Source organism: Mercenaria mercenaria, chromosome 7, assembly GCF_021730395.1.
Source record: "Mercenaria mercenaria strain notata chromosome 7, MADL_Memer_1, whole genome shotgun sequence".
In the NCBI taxonomy this organism is placed as follows: domain Eukaryota; kingdom Metazoa; phylum Mollusca; class Bivalvia; order Venerida; family Veneridae; genus Mercenaria; species Mercenaria mercenaria.
Window position 1 is genome coordinate 71,151,861 of NC_069367.1, and position 18,018 is coordinate 71,169,878.

An 18,018-nucleotide genomic window follows, 5' to 3' on the forward strand; every position below is an offset into this window, starting at 1 on the left:
CATAATACGGGTCAGCGCTCTGTAGGTATGAAACTGAGTCATTTATTCTTTCAATATTAAGTATCCTGAAATCGTTTAATTCGTTGTCATGGCTTGCCATACGACGAATTGTTACGTGTATGTAATACCTTAGTTATGTATATATCATTTCTCAAACTTGTATTTATATGATTTATCCTGCACTGGCTAATAATTATTGTGGAATTTTCTAATTAAATTTCCCGCACTTTCAAAACGTTACTATTAGCTTTGGTGAAGAAAACGTCTGTTCTCTTGCCGTCCGTCAAGCTTTTCCCAAGGTTACAGATTCACTGCTGATACTAAAATTATGAAACTCAGTTAACGGTCCTATTCATAAGATATTATCAGACATGTCCACAAACGTATAATATTATCCTAAAACGTAAGACATAACATGCGATTGCTACCAAATAGCGCCGAATATGCACCAAGGTCAATGTATTATACCATTGCTGCATTTGCTCTTTGTGAATGACTGACTCATCTGAATATAGTTTTAAGATGCATTGAACTTCAAATGGATGTTTAACGTATGCCGATGATATGGCACTACTTTCGTACAATAAGTTAGGTCTTGAAAAGCTAATAAACTTATGCCGTAGAAGTTCCGCAAATGAAGTCAATCCTCGCTACATATTGCTGAATTCAAGTCATATGGTCACAAAGGAATCGTTTGCAATGAATACATGTATTTTAATGAGACTATAAAAGATGTTTGTTCTGAATTACGTATATCTCAGGCTTTGGCGTGAATAAGAACGACTTTCATCCTCTATCTATATGACATCTGTATCAGACTTTTGTCTTATCGAAAGCTATTTTCGATTTTCGATTGCGAACATAACAAACACGCAGTCATATTTGAATTATGTATTAATTTAATACGGTCAATGCCGCGACCAACAAGGACAGATATAGCTCTTGTCTGAATTAGTGCTCTCTCGACCAAGTTAATTAAGGGAATAAGATTAAAATTATTTCATCCGGAAACAATACGCCGCGCACTTTATGTATCATTATAGGTTTCATGTGAACCTCCGCATTAATACATTTGCGGGTGCCTCTTAATTTCATTCTGGTTCTTATTTGTAAATGTTGCGTTCTGCTCAATCCGGTGCTAAAGGGTGTGGACGGTAGCTTGCATTTTCACCACCGTCCGTGAATAGGCTAAATCAAACAGAGCATGCAACACTTTCGTTTATGTCGTGTTGTGCGACCTGTGGATTTCCGCTTTTTCTATTTTATTCAGTCTTTAATATCGAAATTGAGTAAGAGTAACGCTCACTAAAATAAATATGACTTTTTATTCCTTTTAATATTCAGAAAAATAACATTTAATATAAACCTTTTTTACAATTGGGAGTATATGTACACGGTATTAATCTTTGTATAGTCATTTAACTTTCATGTATTTTGTTTGAAACAGAGTGTAGTGACATGACGGATGGACATTCGAGTTGGACCAACACTCATACAGGTATAACATCATGAAAGAGAGACATTTAATTTGTATAATTTGTACAGTTGTAATAAAACAGACCGGACTTTGTTTAACATAATTTAGCCGTTGCTATGGTAAGTTAGTTATATCTTGGTCAGCATTATGGTTCAATCCACCTGCATGGTGACATTTTGGTTCCCTGACTTGCATTAAAAATGGTCAATACAATTGATGATATACGTTATTCTAAAGACTTCTTTGGATGATAAAAGGCACTTTTCAACTGAAGTCCTTCAGGTACAATATGCAACGTGACGGCAAATGTTTCCAAAGTGTTTCCCACATTGCACGAAACTTCTAATAATTTGATATTTTGTATCATACTACATAATTTAAAGTACAAAAATAAAAATTCTCAGACGTCTGAACAATATGGTAATGGTTTATTGAAAGTTCAAGAAAATTATGTGATACCATAATATAACTTTATTAATATATTCTTGACCAAATTTTAAAAGGTCTGATTTTTTAAAACATATTTTTATTAAAATGAATGTAATATTTGGACTTTAAGGAATTTTGCTAAGAATATCGATAGATGAACATTGCAAGTGTTTTTGTATTATTCAGTTTTTAGTTTTCATTAAACCACGGTTCTAACTATATACAATCCTGTTTTACTTGTATCTTAGTCGGACAGCTAGGAATAAGTTCAACGAAAATTCTTTTGAAATAGGAAGCTTGCTGGTTATGAGAGCGTAATCCATATACATATTAAAATAGTAAGAAAGAGGAAAACAACATTTGGTCAACAAACCGTTTAAACACCATGACTAGATTCTGTTTTTAAAAAAATAGTCACATAAAATATTTGTTTAATTTTGTAATTATCATGTTATGAATGTGATCACAAAAGTAATAAGATCCTAGAAACAAGAAAAAATGGATTGATCGTCTCAATGGCAAAACTATAGGTCATATGGTGACTTTCCAGCTTTTGACGCTGGAGAATGATTTCGATATGCCTGGAGTCTCCAGAATGGTCACTGTTGTTTAGATATCAAGCTTTCACTACAGTTACTATGAATTCATTCGACTTCATGATATTCATTTAAAGTGGAAAGACCTCGGCTTATTTGGAATCTATGTTGTGATACAACAATACATTGAATTTTTCAGCAAATTTTGAAGTTAATTTTATTAGCGGAGCGGACCAAATCATTTACAACAGATATTCAGCTATATAACCTAGCAATTTGTCTGTAATCTGTACAAGTATTGACTTGTTTTACAACTTCCCCTCAAAGAAGGAGGACGAACGACTTAAAACATATATTATCTTGCCTTATCGTCATGAAAAATAAAATCGGCTCACTCGGGGTTCCAACATGTGGCCTATAGATTAAATGAGATATAAACAATTCCGTATGCGTCTTGTGACATCTCACTTCTTATTAAATTGATGACATATTTATGTGCATTGAGACCTCTTTCATCCTTCCAATATATTAAACTCGAGGTAATTCTTTTTAATAAAATTTCACACCTCTATTTTATTCAGTTATTCATTTTAAATATACATCCGTATATTTTGCATTTTTGACACGAAACTGCATGTACACTCACAAGAGTGCATATTTTCAAAACGTATTCGTTACATTTAGATTACATGCCCATGTTCCACTTTCAAATGTCAGGTCAAAATGTACGGCTTTAAAAGTCTAGGCTCATTTCAACACATGTCAGACGCTCCAGTGTTGTTCATACACTCTAGCCTCTAGTTCACGCCTAAGATAAAGAAAACTGATCTGAAGTTACTGAACTTTAGATGAAACAAAGACTAGTTTGTTTTACTCGTATATAACCTACAATGTAAAATTGTCCTGGGTAATGTCCCTTTGCAAATAAATGCATCTTGAAACATAATTACATATTATATGTAGATGTCGGCTTGAGACACGATTCCATATTATGTGTAGTCATCATGTTGGAACATGATTCTTTGAACGCTAACAAATTATTGTTTCCAAAGATTTCACAGTTTTTATGAAATGATTTCAATGACTGTGGTAGCAGTTTAACAGCTTGTACCGTTTTCTTTGGTACACTCATGCATAAATATTCATCTCATTTTATTAGCCCGATTTTGTACGAAATTTATTAAAACTTATGTTAATTTGCAGACTGGATACATCCAACAGGCTCATCCTCTCACCACGACTATTCGACATTGGAAAGCAGTGGATATATGGAATGGGAATGTAAATGTTCACATTTAGTAAAAATTCACGTGTGCATAATTATAGTAACAGAATTCTGCGGAATATGACTGATTTTACCGACAGGAATGCCATCATTTACTTACAGTTTATAAAAGAGTCGCGTGATAAATAAGATGAACTTTGTAGATAACATTTAACATTACCGATTGTTTAAAGCACGTGTACAGATGTAATGAATAACTGCGATTAAAGAAACGACCTTATATAAACATTTAAGCTGAATTTAGTACTGACAGCATAGAAGTTGGTATTGTTTTACCATGGAATTCTATCTTTCTATAGATTTACCAGACTACATTATAGGTGCCACGCACTGGACTATCAAGCTGTAGGATGCTAATCTGAATCTGTTCAATAACTTTATTCATAAAATTAATTTAGTCAGAGATCTTTAAATTTGACAGCACTTAGCTTTAAATCAATAGCTGTTATCATATATTGTCAATAAAATATTTGTGCTATTTTTAGGGAAGTGTTTGCGAGGTAATCTGACATTGTCTTCACAAAATTGGGAAGAAGCGCTCAATGATCCCTCGTCAACCGCATTCGGTAACTTAGAAGGAAACCTGAGTTCGAAGGTATTGTAATGGTTTCATATATTTCCCAAATATGTAATGAGAGGGTAAAGAAGAAGGCTAATTGTCTGTATTTCTATTTCAACTGTATGAGGAAGCTTTACTGCTGTCCTGATTAATCACGGTGTCCCCGAATCATGAGTAAATGGTTTTTGACGTAATATTGGACGAGCATCCTCATCACTGGCGAGTTATGAGGTCATATACATCATTATTACTTGAAGCGAGTGCAGCGAGAAATTAAAAAAAATGGACCAACGAGGTCATAGAAAGCTCACCTGATCTTGACCAGTTGGCCTTGAATATATTTTATGACACAGTCTTCTTAAGTTTATGTTAAATGTGAAAGAACTTGATTCACAGAACAAAACCAGTTAAAGAAGTTTATGACATTGGCAATATGAGTGTTAAAAGGTTCAAGACATATTATCACATCATCGATTTCAATATCGTGTAGCTTACTACTTTGGGGAAAATAATATTTTACCAGCTTTCCTTATGAAGGTCTGCGTAGGATCCATATTTTATGAAAAGGACTCGGATAAAACAATCTAAGTAAGGAACTACCAGCCGATGCTTCCCGATAAATTATTTACCTGTTGTCATCCTTGTAGATTTTAAAGAAACACTTTCATGTAACAAATGTCAATTTCCTTATAGCCAGAATTAATGAGATTTTGCGACATGTAGTTCTGTTCCATGGACCTGGTTTGAACAAAGTTAGTCATTGATTATTAGAAAAAGTTACATTTATGCGTTATATGTGAAGTAGAAAATAATTTTATATTTTCCTTATATAATTCTATTTAAATAAGGAGAGTGTTCAAAATGTAATGCAGCTTGGTCTATATTTTTGCTGAATTTTCATGTGAGTTTAAAGTGTTTATATCGCTAAGGAGACGAATGAGTTAACAATCACGACGGTATCGCTTTATCACTGTTCGATTTTGTTTTCCATCAATTGGAAATGATGTTCAATTAAATTACATAGTATAACGCTAATAGCGGAAGTTTTTTCAAGGAGATTAAAATATCTTAATGCAATTTATCGACACAATAATCAGCTACCTCACCTTTTTCATGCCTATTAATCAAATGTGAAAAATTAAATATCAAAAACACTAGACAGCACAATGTTTGTAAGACAGTATTATCACTTTGATATGTGTGGAGCGGATATATTCAAGTATAGGGATCTGCTTATAGATTATATTTGTCATTTGTCATATTTTAATTTCCAGGTTGAAAACACGGCCCACATGAGTATATACTACATTAATTTCGTACACTTCGACGTGATACGATTCTTGTAAGTCAATATGTATATTTTCGTTAATACCTGTCAGTTTTCCGAAATTGTATTAATTACAGTCATTTCAGTCAACAACCATATCTTAAGAAATTAGTTTAAACTTAATATTTTGAGCAAATGCAATGCGAAACTGAAACAAAGAAATAACGAAGTCACGAAGAAACGAAATAGGTAACTTGATATCTTTCAAAAGCATAAACTTTAAATGGATCATTACCGCATCTTCCTAGATTTACAGCTTTTAAGCCCAACTAAAGTAAGGATGCATTCTGAATACATCTTTTGATCGAAGCAATTTTGTGATTAAACAACATCGAAGATGTGATTTCACAAAAAAATATCTTTTTAGACCAGGGCTTATAGCGGAATACGAACTGCAGTTGAACCTAGAACCATTCAGCGATATTGAAGATACGAAAAACACTACCAAATATTTACTTTTATCGATGTCTGACGTTACAAACGCTACTGTGGTTGAGGGTAAGATGTTAGTTTCTGTATTTTACATATAATCAGTCGTTCTTCATGGCACGTTTTCTCAATAGAATGATAGATTATTCAATAGACATTTATATCAAAATGGACATTTGTTCTGTGCATGCACATCAGGATTCCCATGATTCCCAAGTATTATAGTGTAGAATAAATGAATCCTTGGAGCAAAATTCTTAGCTCCTTTAAGATGGTAGGGTGTAAAAGCTTACATTACTTGTCGAAAGTTAGTCAAAACCGAAAAGGTCTTCCATTCCTATAGATTCAGTTCATAGAAGTTCAGATTATGAGACACTTTTAACAATACCAATGTTAACGTCTAGCTTCATGCTATAAGATATACATTCGCATTAGTTCAGGGTCAGTGCTCTGTATGTAGGCAAACTGGTCATTTATTGTTTTTTAAATATTTAGTATCCTGAAATCGTTTAATTCGTTATCATCCCTTGCCATACGACAAAGTGTTACATATGTGCAATATATTTGATCTACTCTCTCCTAACCTTATTTCTCAAACTTGTATTTATATGATTTATCCTGCGCTGGTTATTTTGGAAATTTGCAATTAATTGTCCAGCACCTTCATAAAGTTCGCTACAGAAAAAAGCGCCAAACCTTTCGCCAAGCTTTTGTCAAAGTTACACATTCACTGCTGATACTAAAATTATACAACTCAGTTAACGGTCATATTTATAAAATATTACCAGAGATGTTCACAAACGTATGATGATGTGCTAAAATTAAGGCATACCATCCAGTTGCTTCCAAATAGCGCCAGAAATGCGCCAATGACTATTTATTATACCCTTTCTGTATTTACTCTTTGTGAATGATTAAGTGAATACCACTGACTCATTTGAATATAGTTTTAAGATGTATGGTATTTCAATGGATGTTTAACTTATGCCAATAATATGGAACTACTTTCCTACAGTAAATTCGGTCTAGAAAGGCTAAATAAACTAAAAACATAACAATTCCGCAACAGATAGGTTTGTCTTAAATAATACATAACAGATATTTAAATAATCAAATGAGGTACAAGCTCACAATATATTGCTGAAATGAAGTCTGTGTTCACATAGGAATAGTTTGCAATGACGTTTGATGAGACTTTTAAAGATGCTTGTTCTAAAGTACGTAAAACCATTTTCGGTATGTCAGGCTTTGGCGTGAATAAGAACGACTTTCATTCTCTATCTGTAAGATATTTATATAAAATCTGGAAAGTAGATCCATCGGAAGCACCGAGAACAAAGCAAACAGTGAAAATTGCAGACTCGGTTTGATTGAGTCTGTTCATGAGCAGTAATGGAAACTGTAACACTGCCCACGCCCCCTAGTACCGGCTTAAGCAGAATTCAATCTTCAAAACGAAATGAGTTGAAATCAATGACCCCGAAGGACCAGAAAATATAACAACACTGAGATGAAGACTTTTGTCTTATCGAAAGCTATTTTGGATTGCGAACTACAGTGTAAGATAACATAAACGCAGTTACATTTGATGGAGTGTATTAAATTGATATGGCCAATGCCGCGACAAACAGGGACAGATATAGCTCTTGTCTGCATTGGTGCTCTAACTCTCGAACAAGGTAATTAAGGGTATAAGATTAAAATTATTTCAGTTGGGGACAATACCCCGCGCACTCTGTGTACCATTAAAGGTTCCATGTGAAATGCCGTATTAATACATTTGTGGGTGCCTCTAAGTTATATTCTGGTACTTATAACATGTGTAAATGTTGCGTTCTTCTCAACCCGGGGCTAGAGAGTGTGGATTGGTAGCTTACATTTGCACTATCGCCCATGAACAGGCTTAATCAAACCGAGCATTCAATACTTTCGTTTACATCGTGTTGGACAACCTGTGGATATCCACTTTTTTTCTAAAAATTAAAAATAAATCAGTCTTTAATAATGAAACTCATAACGCTCATTAGAGTAAATATGAATTTTTTGTTTCTTTTAATAGAAAAAAATATATTTTGTATATTGGAAGTATTTTTACTTAGTATTAATCTTTTTATAATCATTTAACTTTCATATGTTTTGTTTGAAACAGAGTGTAGCGGCATGCCGGATGGACATTCGAGTTGGACCAACACTCATACGGGTAAAAAAAATCATGAAAGACACTAAATTTGTATAATTTCTACAATTATGATAAAACAGTCTGGAATTTGTTTTCACATAATTAAGTCGTTGCCATGGAAATTATGTTATATCCTAATCAGCATTATAGTTCATTCCATCTGCATCGTAACATTGTGGTTCATTGACTTGCATTAAAATGGTCATGATGATATACGTTATTCTAAAGACTTTTTTTGGATGATTAAAGGCACTTTTCAATTGAAGTCCTTCGGATACAATATGCAAAGTGACGGCAAATGTTTCCAATGTGTTTCCCACATTGCACAAACTTCTAGTAATCTGATATTTTGTATCATACTACATAATTTAAAGTACAAAAAAAATCTCAGACGTCTGAACAATATGTTAATTGGTTTATTGAAAGTTCAAGGAAAGTATGTGATATCATAATGTAACGTTATTAATATAACGACCTTGACCAAATTTTAAAAGGTCCGACTTTTTTATAACATATTTTTTTTATTAACATGAATGTTATATTTGAACTTTAAGAAATATTGCTAAGAATATCGATCGGTGCACATTGCTAAGTGTTTTTTGTATTATTCAGTGTTTAGTTTTCATTAAACCATGGTTCTAACTATTTACAATCCTGTTTTACTTGTATCTTAGTCGGACAGCTAGGAATAAGTTCAACGAAAATTCTTCTGAAACAGGAAGCTTGCTGGTTATGAGACCGTAATACATATACATATTAAGATAGTAAAAAAGAGGGGAAAACATTTGGTCAACTAACATTTTAAACACCATGACTAGATTCCGTTTTAAACATTAGTCACATAGAATGTTGATTTAATTTGGTAATTATCATGTTATAAATGTCATCACAAAAGTATTAAGTAGTAAGAAAGAAAATATTTGGATTGATCGTTTCAAAATTATAGGCCACATTTTGACCATGAAGGAAGACTCCTATATGCCCGGAGTCACGGGCAATTACCTTTGAAGGACACCCAACCTTCCGTAAGCCATCTAAATGTCTAAATGGTTTGTTCACAGGAAAGACGTTTTCACCTTAGGAGAGGAATCAAAACCTGAATGGTCGCTGTTGAATTAGATATCAGGCTTTGATAACAGTTACTATTCACGATACTCATTTAAAGTGGGAAATACCCGTCAAAGGTCTCGGCTTATTTAGAATCTATGTTATGATACCATGATTCATTGAAAATTTTGGAACATTTTGAACTGATTTTTGTTGACGGAGCAGACTCGATCGTTTGCAAATCTACGTTCGTACTCTGATGCCAATCCGCATCCGAACTTAACAAATGAATCAAAGTATGTGAAAAACTTAACTAATGACCCTTGCATGTAGTTTTAATGTCATGCATGTTTTACAATGCTTTCTCTGGCTGACAAAGTAAGTTTGTTATTCCTCAGCTTTTATCTTCTCTTTTCTTTATATTCTTTTTAGCTCACCTGTCACAAAGTGCAGTCGTCCGTCCGTCTGTGCGCCGTGCGTAAACTTTTGCTTGTGACCACTCTAGAGGTCACATTTTTCATGGGAGCTTTATGAAAGTTGGTCAGAATGTTCATCTTGGTAATATCTTGGTCAAGTTTGAAACTGGGTTACGTGCGGTCCAAAACTAGGTCAGTAGGTCTAAAAATAGAAAAACATTGTGACCTCTCTATAGGCCATACTTTTCAATGAATCTTCATGAAAGTTGGGGAGAATGTTTAGGGCTGTAACGAGTATCCGAGTACTCGGATATCCAAGAATTCGACCAAAAGTTCGAGTACGGATATTCGTCTTTGTCGAGATCGTTGGATCGCGATCTTTTCCACTATTACATGCAACACGTAAAATTCTATCAATAAAACTAAATTAAAGCCACATTAAACGTATTCAATGCATATTTTGCACATCTAAGACGATTACGCATTGTCAGATTCTAGACCGATGTAAACAAATGTCCTAGGTAGAGTTAGTATCGGTCTTATTTTCGAACGAAAATTAATATGAAATCAGTCAAAACAGAGAATAAACATTTATTATTTGAGAAATTGAATTCAATAAAAAGCTAAATACGAAACTCTTTCCAACAAATAAAGTTTCCTTATCAAAAATACGAATTTTGTACTAGATATTGTGATATTAATGCCCGACGTCATATCGTTCATCTGCAAGAATGGCCGAACATTACAGTAGTCCACCCGCGAAACCTGACTTTAATTAATGAGCAAAACATTAAACATTAGACAAAACTGTTAAATGGAGCTGAAACTGAAAAGTCCATAAAGAAAACGGTACTTATATAACGGGCTTGCATTTTTGTATCATTAAAAGTTATGGCTGGTGATCCGTGGTTCGATCTGTGAATCGTCAGCCCCGACTCGCGGATCGGATCGGATCGCCACTTGTCTGACGATCCACAGCCCTAAGAATGTTTAACTTGATGATATCTAGAACAAGTTTGAAACTGGTTTACGTGCCGTCAAAAACTAGGTCAGTAGGTCAAATAATATAAAAACCTTGTGACCTCTCTAGAGGCCATATTTTTCATGGGATCTGTATGAAAGTTGGGTGTTCACCTTGATGATATCTAGGTCAAGTTTGAATCTGGGTTACGTGCGGTCTAAAACTAGGTCAGTAGGTCTGAAAATAGAAAAATATTGTGACCTCTCTAGAGGCCATACTTTTCAATGGATCTTCATGAAAGTTGGTCAGAATGTTTAACTTGATGATATCTAGATCAAGTTTGAAACTGGATCACGTGCCTTCAAAAACTAGGTCAGTAGGTTAAATAATAAAAAACCTTGTGACCTCACTAGAGGCCATACCTTTCATGGGATCTGTATGAAAGTTGGGCAGAATGTTCATCTTGATGATATCTAGGACAAGTTTGAAACTGGATTACGTGAGTTTCAAAACTAGGTCAATAGGTCTAAAAATAGAAAAAATGTTGTGACCTCTCTAGAGGCCATACCTTTCAATGGATCTTTATGAATGTTAGTCAGAATGTTTCTCTTGATGATATCTAGGTCAAGTTTGAAACTGGGTTAAGTGCCATCAAAAACTAGGTCAGTAGGTCAAATAATAAAAAAAAATTTGTGACCTCTCTAGAGGCCATACTTTTCAATGGATCTTCATGAATTTTAATCAGAATGTTTACCTGGGTTATATCTAGAAAAAGCTTGAAACGAGGGTCATGTGTCGTCAAAAACTAGGTCAGTAGGTCAAATAATAGAAAAACCTTGTGACCTCTCTAGAGGCTATATTTTTCATGGGATCTGTATGCAAGTTGGTCTGAATGTTCATCTTGATGATATCTAGGTCAAGTTTGAAACTGGGTCACATGAGCTCAAAATCTAGGTCACTATGTCAGATAATAGAAAAAACGACGTCACACTCAGTTCAAAACTGGGTCACATGGGGACAGGTGAGCGATTCAGGACCATCATGGGCCTCTTGTTTTTCTAGTAAGTTTTTACATTTTTCAAGATGTATTATTGTACAAATTTGACAATTTTTCATTTGATAAGTGATTTTTTGCTGTTCAAAGTGAATTTACCTTTGAAACAAAAGGGGGTAGAGTTAGACATCTTTATAGATAATGAGTTACATACGGGAAAAGTTCTATATTTTGCCATTACTCTTTAGATATTCTGCAAGAAATGTAGGTAGGTTTTACTTCTGCCCCAAGGCTATTTTTGAATGAAGTGAGCAAACTTTAAAACAGTCACACAGGACTTGACCTTATTTTTTCAATGTTGGAGTTGGAATTCGGTCTCAATAAATCCTTTTACTTGAGGCGCCCTAGAAAAAAATTATATTCACAGTTCTATTTTGTGTTTTATAATTGTTTACCTATAGTTTGACGTTTCTTTTATCAAAATTAATGGTATAATGAATTCTCTGCAAACGTTTTGAACTGTGGCCATCACTTTGAAATTTGTCTCTATTTGAGCTTGAGAAAATATCATGAATTATGCGAAAAAAATTAAAAACGGCACGGTAAAAGTTGTTTAAATTTTGCATACAAGTCTCTCACTGGATACATTATATTACTGTAACATTGTTTTGAACATTTGAAATATTCACCATTAGGTGGGTCATACCTTAAAATATGTGTTAACTTGCAGACTGGATACACCCAACAGGCTCATCCCATTACTATGATTATTCGACATACGAAAGCAGTGGGTATATGGAAGGTAGATATATACATTTGTTACTAAAATAATAAATTATTCACGGATGCCTTGAAATTGTAACATAATTTTAAGAATATGGCATCATTGTCCAAACAGGACATTTTACATACAATCTATAAAAATGGTACATGATGAATAAGACTTTTGATACCAACGGCTTTTTAAATCACATGTACAGATGTAATATAAATCTGTAAAAAAGATCCTTTAGAAGCATAGAATGCAACCAAGCAAAATAATAGCAGTCTCGGTCTTACTGAGTCCGTTTACGAGGGGTCATGACATCTCTCATGCCCCTTATAACTGGCTTAAGCGAAACTCATCTATTGAATGGACTCAATGATCCCAAAGGTCTAGAAAATATAGCATCACTGAATAATTATGACTAAAGAAAACGACTTTATGTAAAAATCTAAGTTGAATTTAGTGACAGCGCAGAAGTTGTTATATGTTTATCCATAGAATGCATCCCTGTATAGTTTTATCGGAAGTACAGTATAGGTACCACATATTTGATCATATGGCTGGAGGATGATAATCTGAATCTTTTCAAAAGATTTATGCATTCCATTCATTTAGTCAGAGATCTTTAAATTTGAGAGCGTTTAGCTTTAAATCAATAATTGTAATGGTAAATAGTTAATGTAACAGCTGTGCCATTTTTAGAGAAGTGTCTGCGAGGTAATCTGACATTGCCTTACGAAACTTGGGAAGACGCGTTGTATGATCCGGGGTCAATCACATTCAGTGACTTAGAAGAAGACCTGACTTCGAAGGTATTTTAATGATTGCTTATATTTTCCAAATATGTAATGAGATAGTAAGAAACTTTGATTTCCGGTACTTCTGCTTCAACTGTATGGGGAAGCTGTAGCGTTGCCCTGATTAGCCACGGTGTCGACGAATCATGAATAAATGGTTTTGACGTAACTGAGGACGAACCGTCTCACCAATGACGAGTAATTAGGTCATAGTTAAGTTTGTATATGAATAATTATCATACAAGTTTTCAGCTGTTCCCTCTCTCTTTTTCAACGTTTTGCATATAGTACAGAATTACACGCATTTTATGTTTAGGTAGTAAATTGTTACATGGCAACAATATCGAGGAATGCTATGATTTCATTTTTCATTTCACGACCTGAGCCGAATCTTAGGAATTCGAACAATAATTGATTTCTTTAGAAAGCATGGCAATAAAATGATTTCTTCATTCTGTTATATCTAAGAAAATGGATTTTCCTAGAAAACCAAGTTTGAATTATATTGCCAAAGTTTTTTATCCAAAATCTGAAACGTTCATTTGACATATTTTAATTTCCAGGTTGAAATCACGGCCTACACGAGTATATAATACGTTAATTTCGTACACTTATTTTTATGTTTTCTTTGTATAATTCGATGTATATAAGAGGGATCTTCATAAAGAAATGTAGCTGGGTCTATATTTTGACCGATTTCATGTGAATTAAAATTCTTTTTATCACTCTTAAGGTGACGAATAACGAATGCTTATGTTTTATTTCGTTAGAGGACAGGATGGCATGGCAAAAAATGATTTCTTCATTCTGTCATATTTAAGAAAAAGGATTTGAATTGATATTTCACTATATATCAAATGTGAATTATATTACCAAAATACCAAGGCGTATTAGAAGATTTGTAAATTGTTTTAGTCCATATATGTCAATTGTCATATTTAAATTTCCAGGTTGAAAATACGGCCAAAATGAGTATATACTACATTAATTTCGTACACTTTGACGTGATACGATTCTTGTAAGTCAATATGTGTATTTTCGTTAATACCTATCAGTTTTCCGAAATTGTATCAATTACAGTCATTTCAGTCAATAACCATATCATAAGAAATTAGTTTAAATTTAATATTTTTAGCGAATGCAGTGCGAAACTGAAATAAAATAAGTAACTTGATATCTTTCAGCAATTTTTAAAGTGTCATTACCTCATCTTCCTATTGGTCTAGAGTGTTATTTACAGCTTTTAATCCGAACTAAAATAAGGGTGCATTCTGAATACACCTTTTGATCGAAGCAATTCTGTGATTAACCAACATCGAAGATGTGATTTCACAACAAACAATATCTTTTTAGACCAGGGCTTATAGCGGAATACGAACTGTACTTGAACCTAGAACCATTCAGCGATATTGAAGATACGAGAAACATTACCAAACATGTGTTTCTATCGATGCCTGACGTTACAAATGCTACTGTGGTTGATGGTAAGATGTTAATTTCTGTATTTCGCATTATCATATGTGGTAGGTTTAATTGAAACGTGCAGTTTCGACTTTTTTTGTCCAGGGTATGTTTTATGAATAGAAAGAGAAAATTATTTAACTGGCATTTTTATTCAAAATGGTTATTTATTATGATTATGTGCCTAAGGATTCCCATTAATAAGTTATTATTGTGTAAAATATAAGAGAATATTTGAAGCAAATTTCCTAGCTCCTTAGAGACGGTCGGGTTTAAAAGCCAAACATACTTGTCGTAAGTTAGTCAAAAGAGGAAAGTCATCCATCACTGTTGATTCAGCTCAAAGATGTTGACGCTTATCAGACACTTTCTCACTACCAATGTTTACGTCCAGCTTCATGCTATAGAATATGCGTCCACTTGAATCAGTCATTAATACTGGACAGGGCTCTGTATGTGGTCAAACGGGTCATTTATTATTTTGATATTTGGTATCCTGAAATCGTTTAATTCGATGTCTTTGCATTTATGTCTAAATGATCAGGCTGAAAATGCCATACGACGAAGTATATGTAAAATATTAGTTTAACTCTCTCCTGTCATTTGCCAAACTTGTATTTGATGATTTTCCCTGCACTGTCTATTGTTGAAGTTTTCCATTTAACTGTCGCATGCGCTCATAAAGTTAAAAAAAAAATAGCTTCAGACATCACTTCTTTTTGTCTTGACATCCGCCAAGCTTTTGTCAAGGTTATACAGTCACTGCTGATGCTAAAATTATACAACTCATTTAACGGTCATATTTACAAAATATTATCATTATTGTATACTTGGAAAATATGGTCTGAGGCATTATTTCCATGATGATGTGACTTAGGCGAAATGTCTTGGCCTTGTTGAATGGAAATCAATTATCTAAAAAGTGTATTCAAGGTAGCAAAGTATGAGCGTAGGATAAGTTTGGTCCTTGGTAAAGTTTACAATCACGTGGCATTAGAGTCAACTTTACAGTGACTAATTTTGTCGAACAAACGATCATGTAAGGCAAAATTTGTTGCTCGTCTTGCACAAATTGATTCAGCAAAATATGTCATATCGAGGGTTCAACGCAATAAGGGCGTATCTACATATGATTATTATATGTAGATACGCCCTTATTGCGTTGAACCCTCGATATGCCTTATATAGATCAGGTTATTGAACTGTTATCAGGATTTATCTGGCTATGGATGATATAAACAAGACCAAATGCTTCAAGATAATTTCTGAGAAATGTCCATTATCTAACAACATTATTGAACTATTTGTTGTAATAATGTTTTATCATTGATATAGTTTCACTCAATATTTTAATCCTGGCGAACCATACACATTCTCTATGCCTTTCACTTTTCGACATGGAGTTTGTTTGTATTGGAATATAATTGCTAGAACAATGCGGAACTTAACAAACCCGTAGTTTACCTATATTCTTCGTTCTCCAAGTAGGGTGTCTGTGTACGGTCATTTATTTTTCTTTAATTGTCAAATCAATATTAAAGTAGTGTTAATATAGATATTACTATGTAAAAGAAAATTGATATGAAGAAAACAATAAATCTTGGATTGTGCAAGTAATATACGTTCAAATGTAACATAAAATGTTCTAGAAGCTGTTGTAAAAAGCCAGTTAATTTCTATGTTTGTTTATCGTGAAAGGTTTAGGGCTCCCACGTTCTATATCCACTGTCTGTTATGTTATGCTGTTGTTGGTTGGCTTTGTTGTTGTCGTTGTATCTGAAAAATGACAATTTTCTCTTATATATGTGTGTTGTACATATGTTCACTTTGGTGTTTATATATTAAATTTGTTCTTTGTTCAATGTATGCAATTAGTATTGATGTTTCTCATATCTGGTGGAAGAAAAGATACATATACGCAAAACATAGTAGGAAATTAAGATGCATTCATTCTTAAATGACACAGTTCAGTAAAGCTACAATAGATATGAAATTATTTGTGTTTCTTTTTATATTAAGAAAAAGTACATTTGATATTAAACTGATTAATGATTAGAAATACATTTACTTTGCATTAATTTTTTTAAAATCATTGAACTTTCCTCTAATACGATTCCGTATGTTTTTTTAAACAGAGTGTAGCAGCATGACGGATGGACATTCGAGTTGGACCAACACTCATACGGGTATAGCATTATATGTATAATTTGTGTAATTATGATAAAACAGACTTGAATTTATTTTCGTATAGCTGGTTCAGTCGTTATTGTAGAGATTTGGTTAATATATCAAAATCAGAATTATAATTCGGTCCACCTTTCCGTAATATTATGTTTCGATACTCTGTACCCATTGTGATAATTTTACGGTCTGTTGTGATGATTAAATTTGAGTGTTTATAGAGTATCGAGATGTGTATATGTTGAACATTTCAAGGTGATGCATTTTGTAGTGAAAAATATATTCAGGCATATGTTTGCCGCGTTTTCATATCTCGTCAGTGTATATGGGTGTCTTTTCATACTGAATTTATTAAACGAATTGAATAAAGTAATAAAATTCGATGCTCTGTCAGAGCATTTTATCAGTTTTATTCACCGAATTCAATAGATTCAATATGGAAAGACACAAATGTAATATTCTTTTTATCACCTGTAAGAATTTCCTACTGAAAGATCAAAATTACTTTTTCCTTTGTTCATCATAGACCAAGTCAATAAAACCAATGTCACCTGTACATACCATCAAAGCTTTATGAAATAGTTAAATACCAAATGTTTGTTTTTATCTAACGAACAATATCAGTTGTAAACAAGAGCTGTCTGGTGACAGCGCGCTCGACTATTCGAAGAATTGATTGAAGAATGGGGTCAAAATATTTCCACGGATATTCAGACAAAAGAAATAAATAGATTAGACAAACAATGTTCCTGTATTACTTTGATTTCGATAAGTCTTGCACTAAATGGCAATATATGAGCCAATTTCAAAGTCCAAAAAGGGCCATAATTCAGCCAAAATAGTTATGTAGACTTGCCTACAGATGGAAATCATAATGATAAACAAGTGTTCAAAGTTTAAAAGCCATATGTCAAATAGTTTTGACAAAACATGGACTTGTATGAAAACAGAACCAATTTCAAAGTCCAAAAAGGGCCATAATTCAGCCAAAATAGATGACAGAGTTATGTTCTCTTTCCTACAGATAGAGACTATTATACTAAACAAGTGATAAAAGTTTAAAAGCCATATGTCAAACACTTTACAAAAAATATGAACTGGTACGAAAACTTAACCAAGATTTCTAAGTCAAAAGGGGCCATAATTCAGCCAAAATCTTTGATGGAGTTATGTA

The 18,018-nt window shown here is 33.4% G+C and overlaps 1 protein-coding gene across 2 annotated transcripts in view; it reads left to right on the forward strand.

Annotated features, from left to right (window-relative positions):
* Window positions 1–18,018, forward strand: part of LOC123553955 (uncharacterized) — a 115,055-nt gene that overhangs the window by 19,004 nt on the left and 78,033 nt on the right. For both annotated transcript variants that reach the window (XM_053548642.1, XM_053548643.1), the window contains exons 8-18: window positions 1,448–1,498; window positions 3,646–3,723; window positions 4,213–4,322; window positions 5,561–5,628; window positions 5,981–6,111; window positions 8,192–8,242; window positions 12,370–12,441; window positions 13,108–13,217; window positions 14,153–14,220; window positions 14,556–14,686; window positions 16,799–16,849. In XM_053548642.1, coding sequence (XP_053404617.1) covers window positions 1,448–1,498; window positions 3,646–3,723; window positions 4,213–4,322; window positions 5,561–5,628; window positions 5,981–6,111; window positions 8,192–8,242; window positions 12,370–12,441; window positions 13,108–13,217; window positions 14,153–14,220; window positions 14,556–14,686; window positions 16,799–16,849 — 921 coding nt within the window. The remainder of the gene's footprint in view (window positions 1–1,447; window positions 1,499–3,645; window positions 3,724–4,212; window positions 4,323–5,560; window positions 5,629–5,980; window positions 6,112–8,191; window positions 8,243–12,369; window positions 12,442–13,107; window positions 13,218–14,152; window positions 14,221–14,555; window positions 14,687–16,798; window positions 16,850–18,018) is intronic.